The sequence below is a fragment of the Perca flavescens genome, chromosome 21 (assembly GCF_004354835.1).
Source record: "Perca flavescens isolate YP-PL-M2 chromosome 21, PFLA_1.0, whole genome shotgun sequence".
NCBI lineage: Eukaryota > Metazoa > Chordata > Actinopteri > Perciformes > Percidae > Perca > Perca flavescens.
Genome location: NC_041351.1, coordinates 5,918,819 through 5,934,839, shown reverse-complemented (window position 1 = coordinate 5,934,839; position 16,021 = coordinate 5,918,819). Strand labels below are relative to the sequence as shown.

Sequence of the window (16,021 nt, the reverse complement as noted above, 5' to 3'; positions counted from 1 at the left end):
CTGCCTATAATTCAAATGAAATGATCTCCAAGACATTTATTATAAATCTAAAGAATTGGATAACAGATGATATACAGTAACTGACCATACTGTATGCAGGAATGTATAATTCAATACAACAAATAGATCCTGTCCAGTCCTGGTGTGAGTACTGCAGAAAAAAACATCTAAATTTTGTTAATAAAATCTACATCCACACCTGAGCAAATACAGACTATACTGTGCACTGTAACAGAATCATTATTATCACAAAGAAGAGGAGGGAGACGTATCAAAAGCTTTTTCTGCACGCCTACTGAAACAAAGCTCATCCTGCAGTAATCTGTCATCGCTGCAGCTTCTCAGCAAACATCCCCGAGCACCCAGCGGTGCTCCCCCAATCAAAGAAAAACAAACAGGCCATTTCAACTTCATAAACTTGACCTGCAAACAGCATGACAGGGCTTAAAGCCCCACATCTCCGGCTGTCTCCTGGGGTGTATGTATGTGTGTGTGTAAATTGAGATTCTACATGCCAGAGGGTGAAATCTTGTGCACATATTTGTATATGCATGCCAAATGTATTGGAATGGCGGAGAGTGTGATGAAAAAAAGAAATCCTGAAAATGTGTGTGAGCCCCAAATAGCACAGAGAGAGAGAGAGAGAGAGTTGGAGGGTGGTAAAGGGGGCAGACTAGGCTGGGGTGAGGCTACAGGCGCGGTCAGGTCACCGGTGCGGTCGTCGGGTGAAACTCAGTTCACATTACCATGCAGACACCCGGGCTAACAATGGAGGCTCCATCTGTTCCCGTCAGCCATTACAAATCTGGTGTCACCCAGTCCGCTGAAGACAACAGGCCACCGCATCTAATCAAACGGCACAGGCTCCTCCTGCGTGTAAAAGCAGCCATCGACTTCACACTCACTCACTCTCTGGTTAGGGAACAGAGAGCAGCAAAGGCAGGCAGTCGATTACCATGGATAATACATTCTCCGAGTCACAAAGTCTCTATTGTGTACAGTAGCCTCAAATAAAATGATACAATTAAACTCAAGAGAAAAAAAACTTGATTTTCTACCTTCTTCTTAAAGCCAAATGCTATTCTCTAAATCTCAAAATTACTTTTCATTTCTGCAACAAAAGGTGCTGATTTCTGTACTAAAAGGAGTAAAAGAAAATTCAAATCGTCACCATGGATGATTGTTCCTCCGAAAAAAGCCACTGATTTCATTAAGTGGTCATGCCATTATTTTCCACAAACACCCTCCTCCATTGAAACAGACCGCCCAGCAGAAAAGTGTGAGCCATCTCTTTCAACAGGCAGTGAACAGAGAATGAACTATGAACTCCACATGCCCTTTCAGTGAGGACACAAGCCATTCACTACGCTAACATGGTTGCAGCAATAAAAAGACGCAGAAGCTGTGAGGTGTGAATTTGTCCTGCAGAATCAAATAGTATCATTATTGATCCAACAATAAAATGTGGTTTTTTTTAAGTGTATTTGTTTAGTGTCGAGGGACATTTGATATTCAAAGCAAAATGCAAATGAAAGAAAAAAGCAGATTCTGGTAGTGCTGCATAATTGGCTATTTCTCACATTTAACACCAACAATGGCGTGACACAATGTTCAAGCTTTAGCAACATCGCTTCCACAGTAACAGACGGCGTAGTTTATAGTTGGGTGTGTTATCGTTATAGCCTTAAGGGAAATTTTTAAAGCACTTTGTTGTTTGATTTTGTTTGTTTCCCCAAGGAAATCTCGCCTTGTTTATTTTGAAATGAACAATTTAAAAAAAATGAATTAGCATTGTCTTGTGGTCTATCTACCCACCATCTGGCCTGATTTGTTTACTCTATTTTTCCAAAGTTGTAGAGAAACGCAGCAGTTAATCTTCTGTGGGCAGAGGACGGACGAGTTCATTAAGACATTTCCAAATAAGGAGATCGTTTTTGACTACATCCAGCTGGCATTAACTACCGGTATCACTAAACGACTGCAAACGGTGACAACATGTTCTTTTTTTTATTATTGGGAAATTCCAAATGAATCCAGCTTTAACTCAAGAAAAGAGCTTCAAAAGAAAGCACAGGGTATAGATGGGCACCTGAGGCAGCCGAGTCAATAATGCCCACCTGCGGCATGTCACGTCAAGGGCTATTAGCTGGCGCATGGAGTCAGAAATACAAAAAGTCTGAACGGGAGGGAGAGCAAGTCCGAGAAGGGAAGATAGAGAGAAAGATTGATAAAGGGAGAGAGGGATGCAACACACATGGCCCCTCAGGTACAGTGTTGTATTTCAAACCCGGTTGTGAAAGAATAGAGGGACTCTGGGTCAATCAATCACTGCATTAGCCTGCAGCTACAAAGCCTTCTCTCTGTGTGGGCCGCCTCCATGCCTCCCACAGTCCACACACAGCTCAAGGGGACAGATCAGGAGCTGAGGATCCACCACTGGAGGGAGCTCTAGGTCCCCAATCAGACCATTGTGAACCACCAGCCCGCTTTTTCTTCAGCATCAGGACAGCCTACCTGCACATTGGCCAGGAGGAGGAGTCAGTGATGTCACTGGAGCCAGGCAGAGAGGTAGGAGGCCAGTGGGAGCGGATTTACAGATGTGGTCTGTTTTTTCAAATTAAGAGAGCCAGCAACAATATAGAGCAGAAGGGTTCGACTATGCTTCCTGTGGCGAGGTGTAGGTGTGCCAGTGAGGATGGCGGGGGTAGTTTATTAAAACTGCATTTGTTTAGTTTTCTCAGAGGAATACTGCATTGTCTCCCATGACACCAACTCCTCCTTTTTACCTTTTCCTTTGTTGGTGCAGAATTCCTCGTACACTGTAGCCTTTCAGCGCGATCACACAGATAATATCGACATGCATGTTTCATAATTGCAACTGCATTTTACTTGGTTGAAGTAGATGGTATGATATATATAATCTGGACTAATGTCTGCTGCTCAAATTAAAAAGAAATTGTCTTTTTCTTTTATTTGACTTGATTTCATAGATATTTAGAAATAGGCCTTTTTGAGCTTAGACCTCTGCACTGCGCAAATAGCCTAAGATCACACACACGCTGCTGTAATTGCCATAAAGGTGTCGAAGTAGACATTTATCCGTATAGAAAAGCGTCTCTCTTTTTTTAAAATCACAGAGCTATTTCCATATATGAAAGTGAGCTTACAAGGGTTTTCCACACACACACACACACACACACACACACACACACACACACACACACACACACACACACACACACACACACACAGGCAGACACAGAATCAGGACTATTGTTAACTCACACTCAGGGGCTCCATCATCCTGGTAGTCAGAGGCTACTGAGGCGTCGTCTGATGGGGCAGAGCGACCCAGACTGGAACTGCGGTTGTCATCAGAACCGTCTTCGTCCCTAAAGTCCGCTGAGTGTGTGTATGTGTTCATGAAAATGTGTGAAATAGAGAGATATAAAGCAAATGTGAAGGAGTGGGTCATGTAAGAAAATACTTTAAGGACTTAACTTGCAGTAGGACATGATAAACCTGTGTAATCACACATGACATGCATGTAGAAATACACACACAGCTGAAGCAACTCAGCGTAGATACAGTAGTACGTGATACTTTGATGATAAAGAATCAGGGGAATTTTACTTACATGGCGGGAAGGGGAAGTCTTGAGGGTTTCTGTAAAATAAAAATAAGCATATATCAAAATCTTTTGCACTGAACTGCAAAGCTGTCTGTACTTTCGTTGTTCAGACAACTCATCTCCAGTATTGCTTCAAAAATTCGGCAATTGTTTCCTGCACAAAAGACCACAAAACCACCAAGTTTTCTGTACCAGAGCATGTGCCTCTTATCGTGCACTGCAGGCAACACTGGTGGAGCGGTTTCCGGAGTAAACTATCACACTTCATACAATAGTTTCAAAACAGTTTTTTGGGGGGTTAATCTTGCTTTGAACTTACATCACATTAAGATTTAATTATCCTGATCAAAACAGATTATTCTATGAGATCTTTAAAAACTTTTAATAACAATAAATAAAAGAAAGCATGAAGTCTTTAAGGTGACACCATTAGACTGAACGAGTTCTTTTAAAGTAATGCAAACTGTGTTTAAAGCAATTACAGCAACAATTAAGGTTCTTGTGTGGTATTAACAGCAAAAGTTAGATAATGGTGGCATGAAATTACACTGTTACAATTGACTAGTGAAGCTTGCTGAACGCTGATTTAATGCTGCCTCTAGAGGTAGTATCCTACCTTACATGGACGACCCTGAAGTTATTCAGTAAGACTTTCCGTGTCTCTTGAGCATTTTCACTAAGGTCCTCGTCTTGAAGGATCTCTGATACAAACAGCTCACAGTCTGAAAAGAACAGAAAACTCTGTAAGCATGGCAATTAATGACGTGTTTTTCCAAGGACACAATTCTGAAGGATTCAAACACTGAATAAAACATTATATGATCAGGTTTATGTTTGTGAGAGACAAAACCCTCATAATTTGCTCAAATTTTATACAAAGATAAGTCCCGTAATTAGTTGTTGTAAATGACAGATCTAGCTGTCCTCCCCAAGTCTGATGCTCATTAAATATCATAACCTATGAACATAAAATTCAAGATACAAGACACATGAACATTGAAACATGAAACATTTGAGAACTGCTGTGTGCTGTTTTATCCCTTAAATTAAATACCACTGTATACTTATACAGCAGATGGACACAGCAACATGAACACCTGTAGAATATAATGCATTTCAACACAACAACCTTGCAGTTTTTGTCACAACTTGTTTTTATGTACATATATTTGATCATTTAAAGCTGGGGTAGGCCGGTTCATTTGGAGTCATTGGGCTAAAATTCCATAGTAACTCTTCAGCATACTGTAATTCAAGTGGTCTGAGAGAAAACTAGACTCATGGCTCTGTTTTGTAAGGCTTTAGAAAATCTAGCCTGTGACGGGAGTCTTTGGCCAATCACAGGTCCTTTCAGAGAGCGAGAAAGGACAGAGAGGGCAGAGCTGCAGGAGGAGGGATGTATTTTGCTCGATGGTGTTTTTTGCCCCCAACTGCTCTTCCAGGCAGTGTTGCGGCCGCTGCCTTCAAGGCACCTAACCCTAACCTTAACATTTTAACCCAAACCTAACCATAACCAGTGCCTCCCAACAGTGCCTTCCAGTTGGGGGCAAAAAACACAGATAAACTTGTATTTTCAAAATAATTTTACCAGTGCATTGCTTCTTAGGGGCCTAAAAACATAAAACTACTCTTTGTGTGGTTTGACCTTAAAACTACTTGCATCCAAAGAAAGAGACAAGACATGACATTATCAAATGCCTGACGAAAGGAAGTAGTTTTTTTACCGTTGTATTGAACTGAACTGCAAACTTCATCATTATAATAGTTCAACAAAGCCAAAGTTATAGCAATATAACCGAGTAAAGCAAGACCCATTTTTTAAAAACAGGTTGGCCTTCTTGATATTCTCCCATTTTACACAAACAGACTGACATTATGCAAATGGTCTTACAAAGGCCAGGTTTGTTGGCCTTGCAGTACATGCAAATGTAGTAAAATACTGTACAGTTTACGGTCTAGCGTGGGTGTCGCGAAATGTTTTTTACGTTCTAGTTTTTGTTTGTACAACTAGAAGTAACAGCAGGTACAAGGATTTTCTGAGCAACAAAATGAAGAATAAAAAGAAAGATGTGACATGTTATTTTTTAGCTTTAGTTCACTGGCTGTCTGTTCCCAACCAGTAGAATCAACTCATTTGTACATGTAAAATGTCATTTTCCATATGAACACTCATTTAATCACATGATTGAAAGATAAAACTGTACTATTTAAAAAAGCAGTTTTAAGAGTAAATAAATAAAGACATTACCATCCAAAAGCCTCCTAATGTCGAGTGGGATTGTCGCCATCCCTGGCTTTCACCAGCCCAACTCCAGAGACTTTTGTTAGATGACTTTTCAGGCCTTTTCTGCACCTTCACACTTTAGTTTTTACTCCACAAGGCAGCCTATCGGAGCACACCCAGCTTCTGTCATATTGTTACAGCTCCATGACAGAAACAAGAGCCTGGCACAGCCTAGTATCAAACCACCTGTGTCCTCTAGCTCTGAAACCTAACTTCCGTGCATGCATCTAGATTTGCACAAAATGGGGTGGAGCAGGTGCACTGATGACAATTTCCTCTGCACTCTGGTTTGACTGACACTGAGAAAACCCCTAAGTCAGACCTAAAATAACACTGTCAAGAAGAAAGCCTACGTAGGGGTCGTCCCCTTTATACTGAATACCTTAGAAAAACTGCCTGTGACAAAGATGAGAACAAACATACCGGTAGGGCTGGGCGAAATGGAGAAAATCAAATATCACAATATGTTTGACCAAATACCTCAATATCGATACCGCAACGATATTGTTGTGTTTACTATTGGTGCTTTCACAAAATATTTACACAATGAGATTTTTGATAAATAGCCTAATCATCAGTAATGTGGATATGATGACTAAGTTGGTAAAGGCAAATAATAAAACAGTTACAACAGTCTGGTAAGTTCAGAAAATGTCATCACTTTACTGTAATGCAGCCTTTAAAACCAGGAAAAGACAACACTTGTGCCACATTACGATATTACGATATCCAAAATCTAAGACGATATCTAGTCACATATCATGATATCGATATATTGCCCAGCTCTACATGCAGGTATTTGTGGTGAATCACAAAATGAGCATCTTAAAACACTTGAACAACATGATAATGTAAACTTTGCATATGACTGGTGTCTGCTGCTGAAATAACATATCTGCATCTCTTTTTTATGCTTTCCCTTGTATATACCTGTCCATCTGCCCCATAATCAAATGGAAATAGATAAGATAAAATGATTTATTGGTTTGTAAAACATGCCAACCAACTTTATCCCTGTGTCAATATTTTTCCATGTCCAGTTACATTTAGAAGTGATGTAAATAATGCAAAAATCCCATCAGTCATACAGTATATTCAACCAAATTACCTGGGCTCACATGTCCAGGTTGGCAAGCATCTGGAAAGTTGAATTGTCCTTGGGCAAGACAGTGAATCCCTGCCAGCCAGCTCTATTGCTGATCTTTTGCAGTCTGACCTCCCTGCAAAGTATAAAAAGTTGGACCAAGCAGAACAGAAACTGAAGACAGCAACCCTGCATACCAGTGTATTGGGTTAATGATTCAGCATAACTTTTACATTAAGCAATGGAGTCAACTGTCCTGTCTACCTCTGGTGTGGTCATGGACCAAACCTCCACACAAAGTAATGTTTTGGTCAGGCCAGTGTTGTTTAGTCTGTGCCAATTTAATCCAGAATTAGGGTAGGGAATAAATGGTGACTGGTATAGGTTTAGTATGACCCCGTTTTTGTGGTGAAACAAATAATACACACAATTTTACCCTTTAATACGAAGTCACACAGCCAGTTAGCTTAGCTTAGAGTGGCGAATGGAGTTGTCCGTAACGTTATAGCTATATAGTAGGGTGACCAGACGTCCCGGTTTGACCGGGACAGTCCCGATTTTCAATTGTTTGTCCCGAGTCCCGACAAAAGCCTGTCGGGACGCTAAAATGTCCCGGTTTACACCAGGAGCGGCGTCAGCCGATTTTGCCGGGTCTTCAGCCCCGAATGTAACTTTGTCCATTTTATTTTTCCGAGGCGAATAGAACGGGCAGCTACGTGCGGGTCCGACCATGCTGTATTTGTTGCCTATCACCTAGCAACCGTCTCTACGTGAGGAAAGCCGGGTGAAGTTTTGGGAGGAATCGTAGCCAAATCAGTGTAATAGCCTACATTGATGCCATCAACACAAAGTTTAGGAGCGCAATGCTAATCATTTAGTTTGAAGTTCCCGTGACATGACGTTTCCAGTCTACGGTTCAGACTCAGACACACGGAGCTCTGAAGCAGACCTGTGGGTCTCTTAGTGTCCTCTCTCTCTGTAAAATGCAGCGCAGCTTCAGGTTCATGGAGTGCATGGTGCAGGTATAGATTAGTTTCTGAAATATAGTGACTTTATTCTTTATTCTTCTCTACTGACCTAACTTTATTTTTCTCAATGTCACGACTCATCGTCTCCTCCAAATCACAGAGAACACATATACTGTATTTTGAAGGTGCACAAAGTTTTGGACATGAGCAGAAATCTTGCTCAAACACATATGAAATATTACAGTCCAGGGGTCTATTATAAATTAAAATGAATTAATGTATCATTGAGGTGAATAATTGTCATATGCACATTTAAGGAGGTTACTTCCTCACCAAAAGACCCCAAACAGGAAGGAGGAGTAGCCTAAATGATGCCTAGGCTACAGATATTTGCAGGTTGCAGTATACATTGATTCAGAAAAAGGTAGAAATGTATGCATAAAAATTCACCAGAATGCAGGAAATGAAGTGGTTATGCTCAAAATTTTCAATAAATAATTTTTATTCTTTTTTATCCGGTTTTAGCTCCGGGAAATCTGGTCACCCTACTATATAGCTAGCTAACATTATGGGAGCTTTCACACTGCTGCTGACCTGCTAATTAGCAAGCTATCTATAACCGTTGGCCAGGAAATGGTAGCTAATTTATCGCCATTATTCTCTTATTTTAGGCAGAGACTGTTATCTTTGTTTTAGGTCACTACAGGTAAGGTAAGTAAGTGCTTACCCGAACCTCATTCAGGCAGTGTGGCTAACGTTAAAGGGTTTATATTTACATTAGGCTAACTTGTAGCAGACGGTTTTCCTTCTTGTAGCTAGCTAGCACACTAGTGACCTTTATATAGATATACCGATATATATATACATATATACATATATACATATATATATATATATATATATATATATATATATATATATATATATATATATATATATATATATATATATATATATATATATATATATATATATATATATATACTAGCTAGTACTATCAGTTAACTTAGCTATCATTATGTTACCTGGCCTCTGAAAGCAGCCGAAGTTCTTTCTCTAACAACATTGTTTCAGAGTAAATTCATATATTTACCACTTAACCTCACAATAAAGGTGGAAATTAACTTTAAAAAGTGATTCCACTTGAATGTAGCTACACTAACATTAGCTAAATACGTTTTTCCACGACTTTTACGCGGTCGCAGCATTTAGCTAATAGCCTAGTGCTCAAATCCGGTTGTAAAATCGCAAATCAGATTTGTAGTACATTAAGACGATGTTTGTACAGATTCTTCAAGTTTTTATTTTATTGCACACTTAGTACGTTTTTCAACGACTTTGACAACAAAGGTAAAAAAATATTTTTAAAAGTATTTTAATGTGCACGTTTACCGTACATATTGTGCAGATGCTGCTAATTAAAAAAATTTAAAAAAAACATATATTTTGATGGTACAGGGATCCCTGTACCATCTTAAATGTTTAAAAACAAAAATTTAATTGTAAATTAAAGTTGTGGTGCATTCAAGTTTAAGTGTCACATTTAAGTGATGCTTTGCTGAAAATAAAGAAAACATAACAGGTAACTGTAATAGAAATCCAACGGCATACAGCTGCCTTGTGCATGAAGATAAGAAAATACATATCCACAGGGATTAAACTGATGTTTTTTAGCAAAGCCATACAACAATGAAATATATAGCTAACAGCTAAGGCTCAATTAATAAATCAGATATACAAATAGCACATCTTGTCAAATTGGGTATCAGAAATTCTCACTTTCCCTGTTTAAATTACAGAAATCACCACTTTAATGAGTCTATGATTTAAGCTCAAAAACGAATTAGGATATTTCTGACAACACGTGAATGCAGCTTCACTAAATTGGTCCCTTAATATCTCACAGGGCATGGATGAATGGTTTACATTACCAGTAGAGGGAGAACAGCAATGGGATGGACTGGACCGGGATTTACACAGTTGACGTTAGTGTAGAGGAGGTAGTAGTAATAGAAATAGTGGTGAGTCTGACTATCGCCTTATTGATCTTGTAATACTGAAACACTACAAGGAAAGCCATCAAGGAACCAAAGCTGAATCAGACTCTGCTCACATTGACAGAATACACCAGATATCAGTCAAGGCTCTGTTGAACTAATGTGTGTAGTTAATCTGGCAAGATAATTGTTTTATATCCTAAGCAACATCAAACATACACAACATTAAAAACAGGCCTGAGTATTTTAACAAAAATGGGTCCTAATGCAACATTTTGAAGCCAATCTAAATTGTAGCTGTGTACATGGATAATTTGCACATTGGGTTTAATTATTTAATTATTTATTTTTACACAAAAAAAAAATTCCGGCAGTCCAAAGACATGTAACACTGAAAATAAGACACAATTAAAATACCCTGCTGTTGCATTTTACATTATCATCATTCAAAAACATTTTAAAAGGTCACTAATCAATGAGTTTTTAAGATCCTATTGTAATTCATCCCATACTCTTTTTCTAATTTTCACTGCTGCTTAGTGTAACTTGTGTTACTTAGAGGGGTGGTATCTTATAAGCCTTTTCTTGGCTTCTAACCTACCCTGCACAATGTTTTGCCTTGTATATTGTTTTTTAATAACGTGTGAATAAACTCAACTGAACTTAACTATATTTCCCCACATAGCACAAAAAGCTGCGTCATTAGCAGCAGTTTCCTTTCAGTGCATCAATGTATTTGAATCATTTACAGTATTTTTAAGTATTTCATGTTGAAAGCTTGATATTTCATGATGGTCTCCTTCCCTGTCACTTCTCTACAGGAAGCCACGAGGTCAGAGCGAGTTGAATCCCATGTCAGAAGTGTCCCCACGTTGACCTGCGCCTGACTGGCCTCCCAGCAAAAAGCCCCTGTGAAGGTAAGAGGAACTGGGGTCCCCTCCCCTGGAAAAGAGGTTCCCTCCCCTTGACAGCTCCACAGAGCCCCAGCCACCTGCCTGCTGGGTCAGCCCCATATGAAAAGGGAAGCTCTTTGTAATCCGACGGGGATTACACCACCCAACAATGCACCGCTGAAAGGGCGACAAAAGCCCTGTATCAAACGCAGCTGAGGGGGAGCAAGGCTATGATCTCCCGCTACTACCAACACTGACTCCTCCGCCACCTCTCATCTCCCCAAGAGGCTCTTCCCCCCCTTTAGCATTCGCTGCCTCTGTCCTCCTTCTGCCCTCTCATCTTTAGGATCTGGCCTTTTATCAGCGCATTCCTTTTCATTTGCATTGCGGTGTGGGGAGGGACAGTGGGTCTCTCTGATCTGATAGAGCCAGGAGAGAGAGTCAGGAGGATCCTCAGGGCATGAAGGGTGTGTGGTTGAGTGAGTGTGTGTATCCTGCCCTGCAAACACACACACACACCACATTGCATTCTCAAGATAGCCAGAAACACAGAGGGACAAACAGTGAAGCACCCATGCCTGTCTTTCAGGCTCAGGTTGTCTTTATTTGTTTTCAGAGAAGGAAGTGATGTGATTTACAGGGCTTTTTTTATTTTTATTGTTGCTTAAAATTAGTTGTTAAATTAGTTGTTAAACAAGCTTAAAATTGTCCAAGGAATCAAGTTGCAGATTATACAAATGCCATTTGTTTTAAAACATTGGCATAAATCACTCTGTGGGAATAGGTGTCACCTTTTCCAATAGATAATATCTCAAGTTGGTGCTTAAATGTGGCCCTAATTTAAACATGTCAAAGCATATTCAAACCCTTGATAAAGAAAAAAAAATAAGGTGTTTGGCCTGATTCTTAAGGGTCTGTTGTAAATGTTTGTGTTGCTCGAGGAGATAAAAAGAGGTAGTTTACTTTTCGGATTTCCTCAGAATCATTGTATTCCCAACCCACCCATTGCTCAAACATGTGTCAGTGTAGGGGGGCTTTGGTGGCGGTGAAGTAAAAAAGTGATGATAGATTGAGGACACAAAAGACAGAAGAGCAAATGTGTTGCGCTAAATCTACAACCTTCAGTCAGCCACACATATTGACTGACTCGGGGAGGTTACCTCAGCCTGTACTCAAATCAATGTTAGCCCTGAGAGCATTGAATAGAAAATCATTCAAATTGTATTATGTTAGGATATATGAGCCATTTCTAAATATTAATTCAGCATTATTTGAGTTGTCTGTTAAGGATAGCAGTTACAGCTCGCAGCGCGTTGACTCGACTGAGTGATTACATACCTCTATTACATGTGATGTATGAATGTATGAGAGGGACCTATTTTTCATTACCAAGACATTGTCCCTAGAGGCAGTTGTTAAAGAAGAATCTCTAAATTATTCCCATAGAACAACTGGCCCTTGTCATGTGCTGAGGAGCTAGGGAAGGGAAGGGAAGGGAAGGGAAGGGAAGGGAAGGAAGGGAAGGGAAGGGGGAAGGGAAGGGAAGGGAAGGGAAAGGAAGGGAAGGGAAAGGAAGGGAAGGGAAGGGGAAAAAGGGAAGCACAGCACTATTGATAGCAGTGGGATTAACTGGAAGGATGCCAGAAGAGTGTGTCTGCCTGTGCTTGTGATCCTGCACGCCTCTCCCTCTGTCCAGTTAATTGGAATACAAAGCAGAGCGGGGTCGATGAGAGAGTGGTGAGGACGAGGAGAGAGGTAGGGGGGGGGGGGAGCTGCTGTCTGTCTCCAGCAACGCTCAACCTTCACTGCTCGCTGGGAATTGACTGGAGAACCAGCAAGCGAGACCGACACACTGTCACTGGTAAAATGAACTGTCACCTTGCATTTCTCAGCCTCCTGGCAGCATCGAATTGGCCGCTTTGAACCATATGACGTGACACTGATTGAGTTCTGGTTCCCCCCCTCCTTGGCTCTAAAAGGAAGGGGAAAGGGAAGGAAAGAAGCCGGTTTAATTTCAAGTGTACAGCCTGGCCATGCAAAGTATCCAGACAGGGCGGCATCACCGCGTGGGCAGCGAGCAACGCTTCCCGACCTGTATCTTTACACCAAACCTTTCATGGGCACTCGATTCTTCCTCGCCGCCCCTCATTATTTCATTGTGCTGCTTCGTTACGCTGCCTCTCAGCTAGTCTTGTTTTTCTTACGGCATAGAGTCATGGCGGTCTGACAGGCACACAGAGGAGGAAAACTATTAGGGGTAGCCATTTGGATCCTGGAGGCAATCCCAGGGAGTATTAAGACGTTAACCCTGGCCAAGTCACTTGTCTCTCTCAGTTACTATGCTGATGGAGTGGGGAAAGGATGCAGTCGCAGGGGGACCCAGGAGGCTGGGGCTTCAGGTCGGCTGGCGCTTCCAGATCCAATAGAGCCTAAACTCGGATGGGGGATGGTTGTCAAAAATCTCCCAGCCTGGGCTAAAAAGAGCCTCAGTGCCATAACAAAGGAAGAGCAGAGTGTGCCATTCATAACTAGGCTGCATTTCTCCACAAGGCTTCAACAGTGAAAGAATTGTGGAAATTAAATTACTATTGGTAAAAAATCTACAGAAATAAAAATCACATTTGTGACTGCTAGTGTTTTCTTTAGTTTTTTTCTAATTTCCAACACATTGTCACCTTCTTAGGAAGTGCTAAAAAAGTGTAGTTTTCATTCAAATTAATAATAATAATAAGCATATGGATATCTAAATGCATTGTCATGTTTTACCTTTTCACCTATCGATGTTTGTACCTTGAACAATGTCATCCAACCGTTTTGCAAATTGTCTGATTTTATTATTCAATTTTCCAGCTTTTACGTTTTACGGGCCGCTACGATTAATCACCTAATCAGAAGATTAATCTGCAATTCTTCTATTTCGATTAATCATTTCATTTATTTCAAGCAGAAATGCCAAACATTTGATGGTTCCAGCTTCTCAAATGTGAGAATTTGCTGCTTTTAATTGTCTTACATTTTAGTACATTGAATATATTGGGATTTTAGACTGTTGAACAAAACAAGGCATTTGATGACGTCACTTTGGGCTCTAGGATATTGTGACGGGCATTTGGTGTTTCACAGACCAACCGATTAATCGAGATAAGAATCTGCAAATGAATCGATGCCGAAGATAATTAGTCGTTAGCTGCAGCTCTGCTTCTTACTTTCCAGTATTTTTTCGGTCTGCCGTTGAAGGCCTTTCTCCACTTTGATAATAAAACACCATGATGGAAATTTGACTTTATCGTTCTGTTCCTGAAAAGCTCCGTTTTATAAATATATCAGAATATTGTCAATATTGTGCTCTGTTTCTGACACTTTAACAGATGCTTCTTTTATCTCTGCGTCTTCTCGGTAGAGCTGTAGTGATCAGACAACTAATCGGTTAGTTGTTTGACAGAAACATAATCGCCAACTATTTTGATAATTGATTAATCGTTGAAGTCATTTTTTTATGCAAATATGGCAAAAAATGCTGTTTTCAGCCTCTCAAATATGGATATGTATTGCTTTTCTCTGTTTTAATATCATATTAAACTGAATATCTTTGGGTTTGGGACAAAACTAGACATTTAAAGACATCACCTTGGACTTTGAGAAACTGGAATGGACATTTTTCACTATTTTCTGACATTTTGTAGAGCAGACAATTAATAATTGAAAATAATTGGAAGATGAATCGATAATGAAAATGACCGCTAGTTGCAGCACTACTTGTCAGCATACTAAAGTATGTTCTGTATATGAGATAAACATATGTCGCTAACCTAACTAGCTGTGTTTGATAACTAGCAATAAAAAAATTACTCCTCTGTGGCATCTCTTAGATGACCAACCCCCCTGTTATCCCATGAATACTGTATCTAGTTTTCCTTTGAAGCCTTGGGACCCTGCAGAGTGACATGCGACAGAGGAACTGGTAGAAAACCAAGGATGTGGAGCATGGCAATAGACTTGTAAAAGAGCCTGCAACAACTGCAAGCAGCATGGGGTACAAACAGCACTGGGTTGATCTCAAACAAAATGCAGAGGGAGGCGGGCCGGCTAAAGATGTGTAAGATATCCGAGGAGAAAGAGGTTGGCTGCTGTATGTATTAATAGATCTCATGTTTGTGCAGTCAGGTGTTTGCACTACGGAGTTTGTGATTATTTTTGCAACCATAAATGATCGTCCTTCTTCTCCCTCAGTGTCCATTAACCATTCTCTCCTCTCCTTTCCCTACATTCTTCAGCGAGAAGGCGAAGAGAGCTACGCTGAGCTGAAGGTGAAAAACATCCTCCTCCTCTTCCCCCAGCTGAACATCTGTCTCCGTGGTGTTGGCTGCAGCACCGACTCTGACACCTCCAGATGGAGAGCCCGCTGGGAGCGCTGAGGTATTGCCTACAGAGATGGCAGAGATCACACCTCTGGAATGAAGTCCCACACTTGTTTTCTGCACCTTCCTTTTTTTTCTGTTTTTGAATCTGTCGCTGTTCACCATATTGAGTGTCACCTCCCCAGTCCTTGGCCTTGTGACTCTTATGGAAGCTTTTGGCTTTCAATAAAGAAAATGCATGACAACAAACCTCTGAGCCCTTTTCTAATTTACAGTAATGGGCCGTATGGTATTTCAACTGTAACTTCTATTAGTGGAACTGTATTAATTTTTAATATAGTTGGGGGAGAACTGCATACTCGTGCAGATATATTTCAAATGATTGCTGATTTCCATTTCCTAGAAACATCTTTTTTTAACAGGCCCTGAACTTATAACAGTTTTTAGTTTGCATCAACCAGAATATTGACTTAACGACCTATAATGTCTTTAGTCTAAATATTAAAAGCAATACCTGCAGAAATCTAAAGTACGAGAGGCCCTAGAGTTGACTTCTGCGAGCCACTCTGGTGTCTTGACAGATTGACTCTGCATTCATTTGTGCCTGAACTCTGTGTGAACCTCAGCTTTAGGAAAAAGGGCACCAACAGGCCAGTGCTGCTGGGGCAGAAACTGTGTGTGCAAACCTAACACCCAGTGCAAATATTGAAACTGCTGCCCCTTTACCATCAGATGAACTAGGTGGACAGGTCCGGCAAACGTTTACCTTGAGGTTGAAGCCACAATGAGCACTTCAGTGTTAATTC

General features: G+C 40.5%; 1 protein-coding gene and 1 long non-coding RNA gene across 5 annotated transcripts in view; one reads left to right on the top strand and one right to left on the bottom strand.

The window, feature by feature from the left end:
* Positions 1–6,105, bottom strand: part of skap1 (src kinase associated phosphoprotein 1) — a 31,542-nt gene extending 25,437 nt beyond the window's left edge. For all 4 annotated transcript variants that reach the window (XM_028568261.1, XM_028568260.1, XM_028568262.1 and 1 more), the window contains exons 1-4: positions 5,880–6,105; positions 4,248–4,353; positions 3,638–3,666; positions 3,286–3,402 (exon numbers count right to left, since the gene is read on the bottom strand). In XM_028568261.1, the coding sequence (XP_028424062.1) occupies positions 3,286–3,402; positions 3,638–3,666; positions 4,248–4,353; positions 5,880–5,919 (292 nt within the window). In that variant the 5' untranslated portion in view covers positions 5,920–6,105. The remainder of the gene's footprint in view (positions 1–3,285; positions 3,403–3,637; positions 3,667–4,247; positions 4,354–5,879) is intronic.
* A 2,412-nt stretch (positions 6,106–8,517) lies between these two features.
* LOC114548362 (uncharacterized) lies at positions 8,518–15,447 on the top strand. The gene is made up of 3 exons (XR_003691351.1): positions 8,518–8,678; positions 10,786–10,881; positions 15,132–15,447. It is a non-coding gene; the product is annotated as an uncharacterized LOC114548362 (long non-coding RNA).
* Positions 15,448–16,021: the final 574 nt, after the last annotated feature.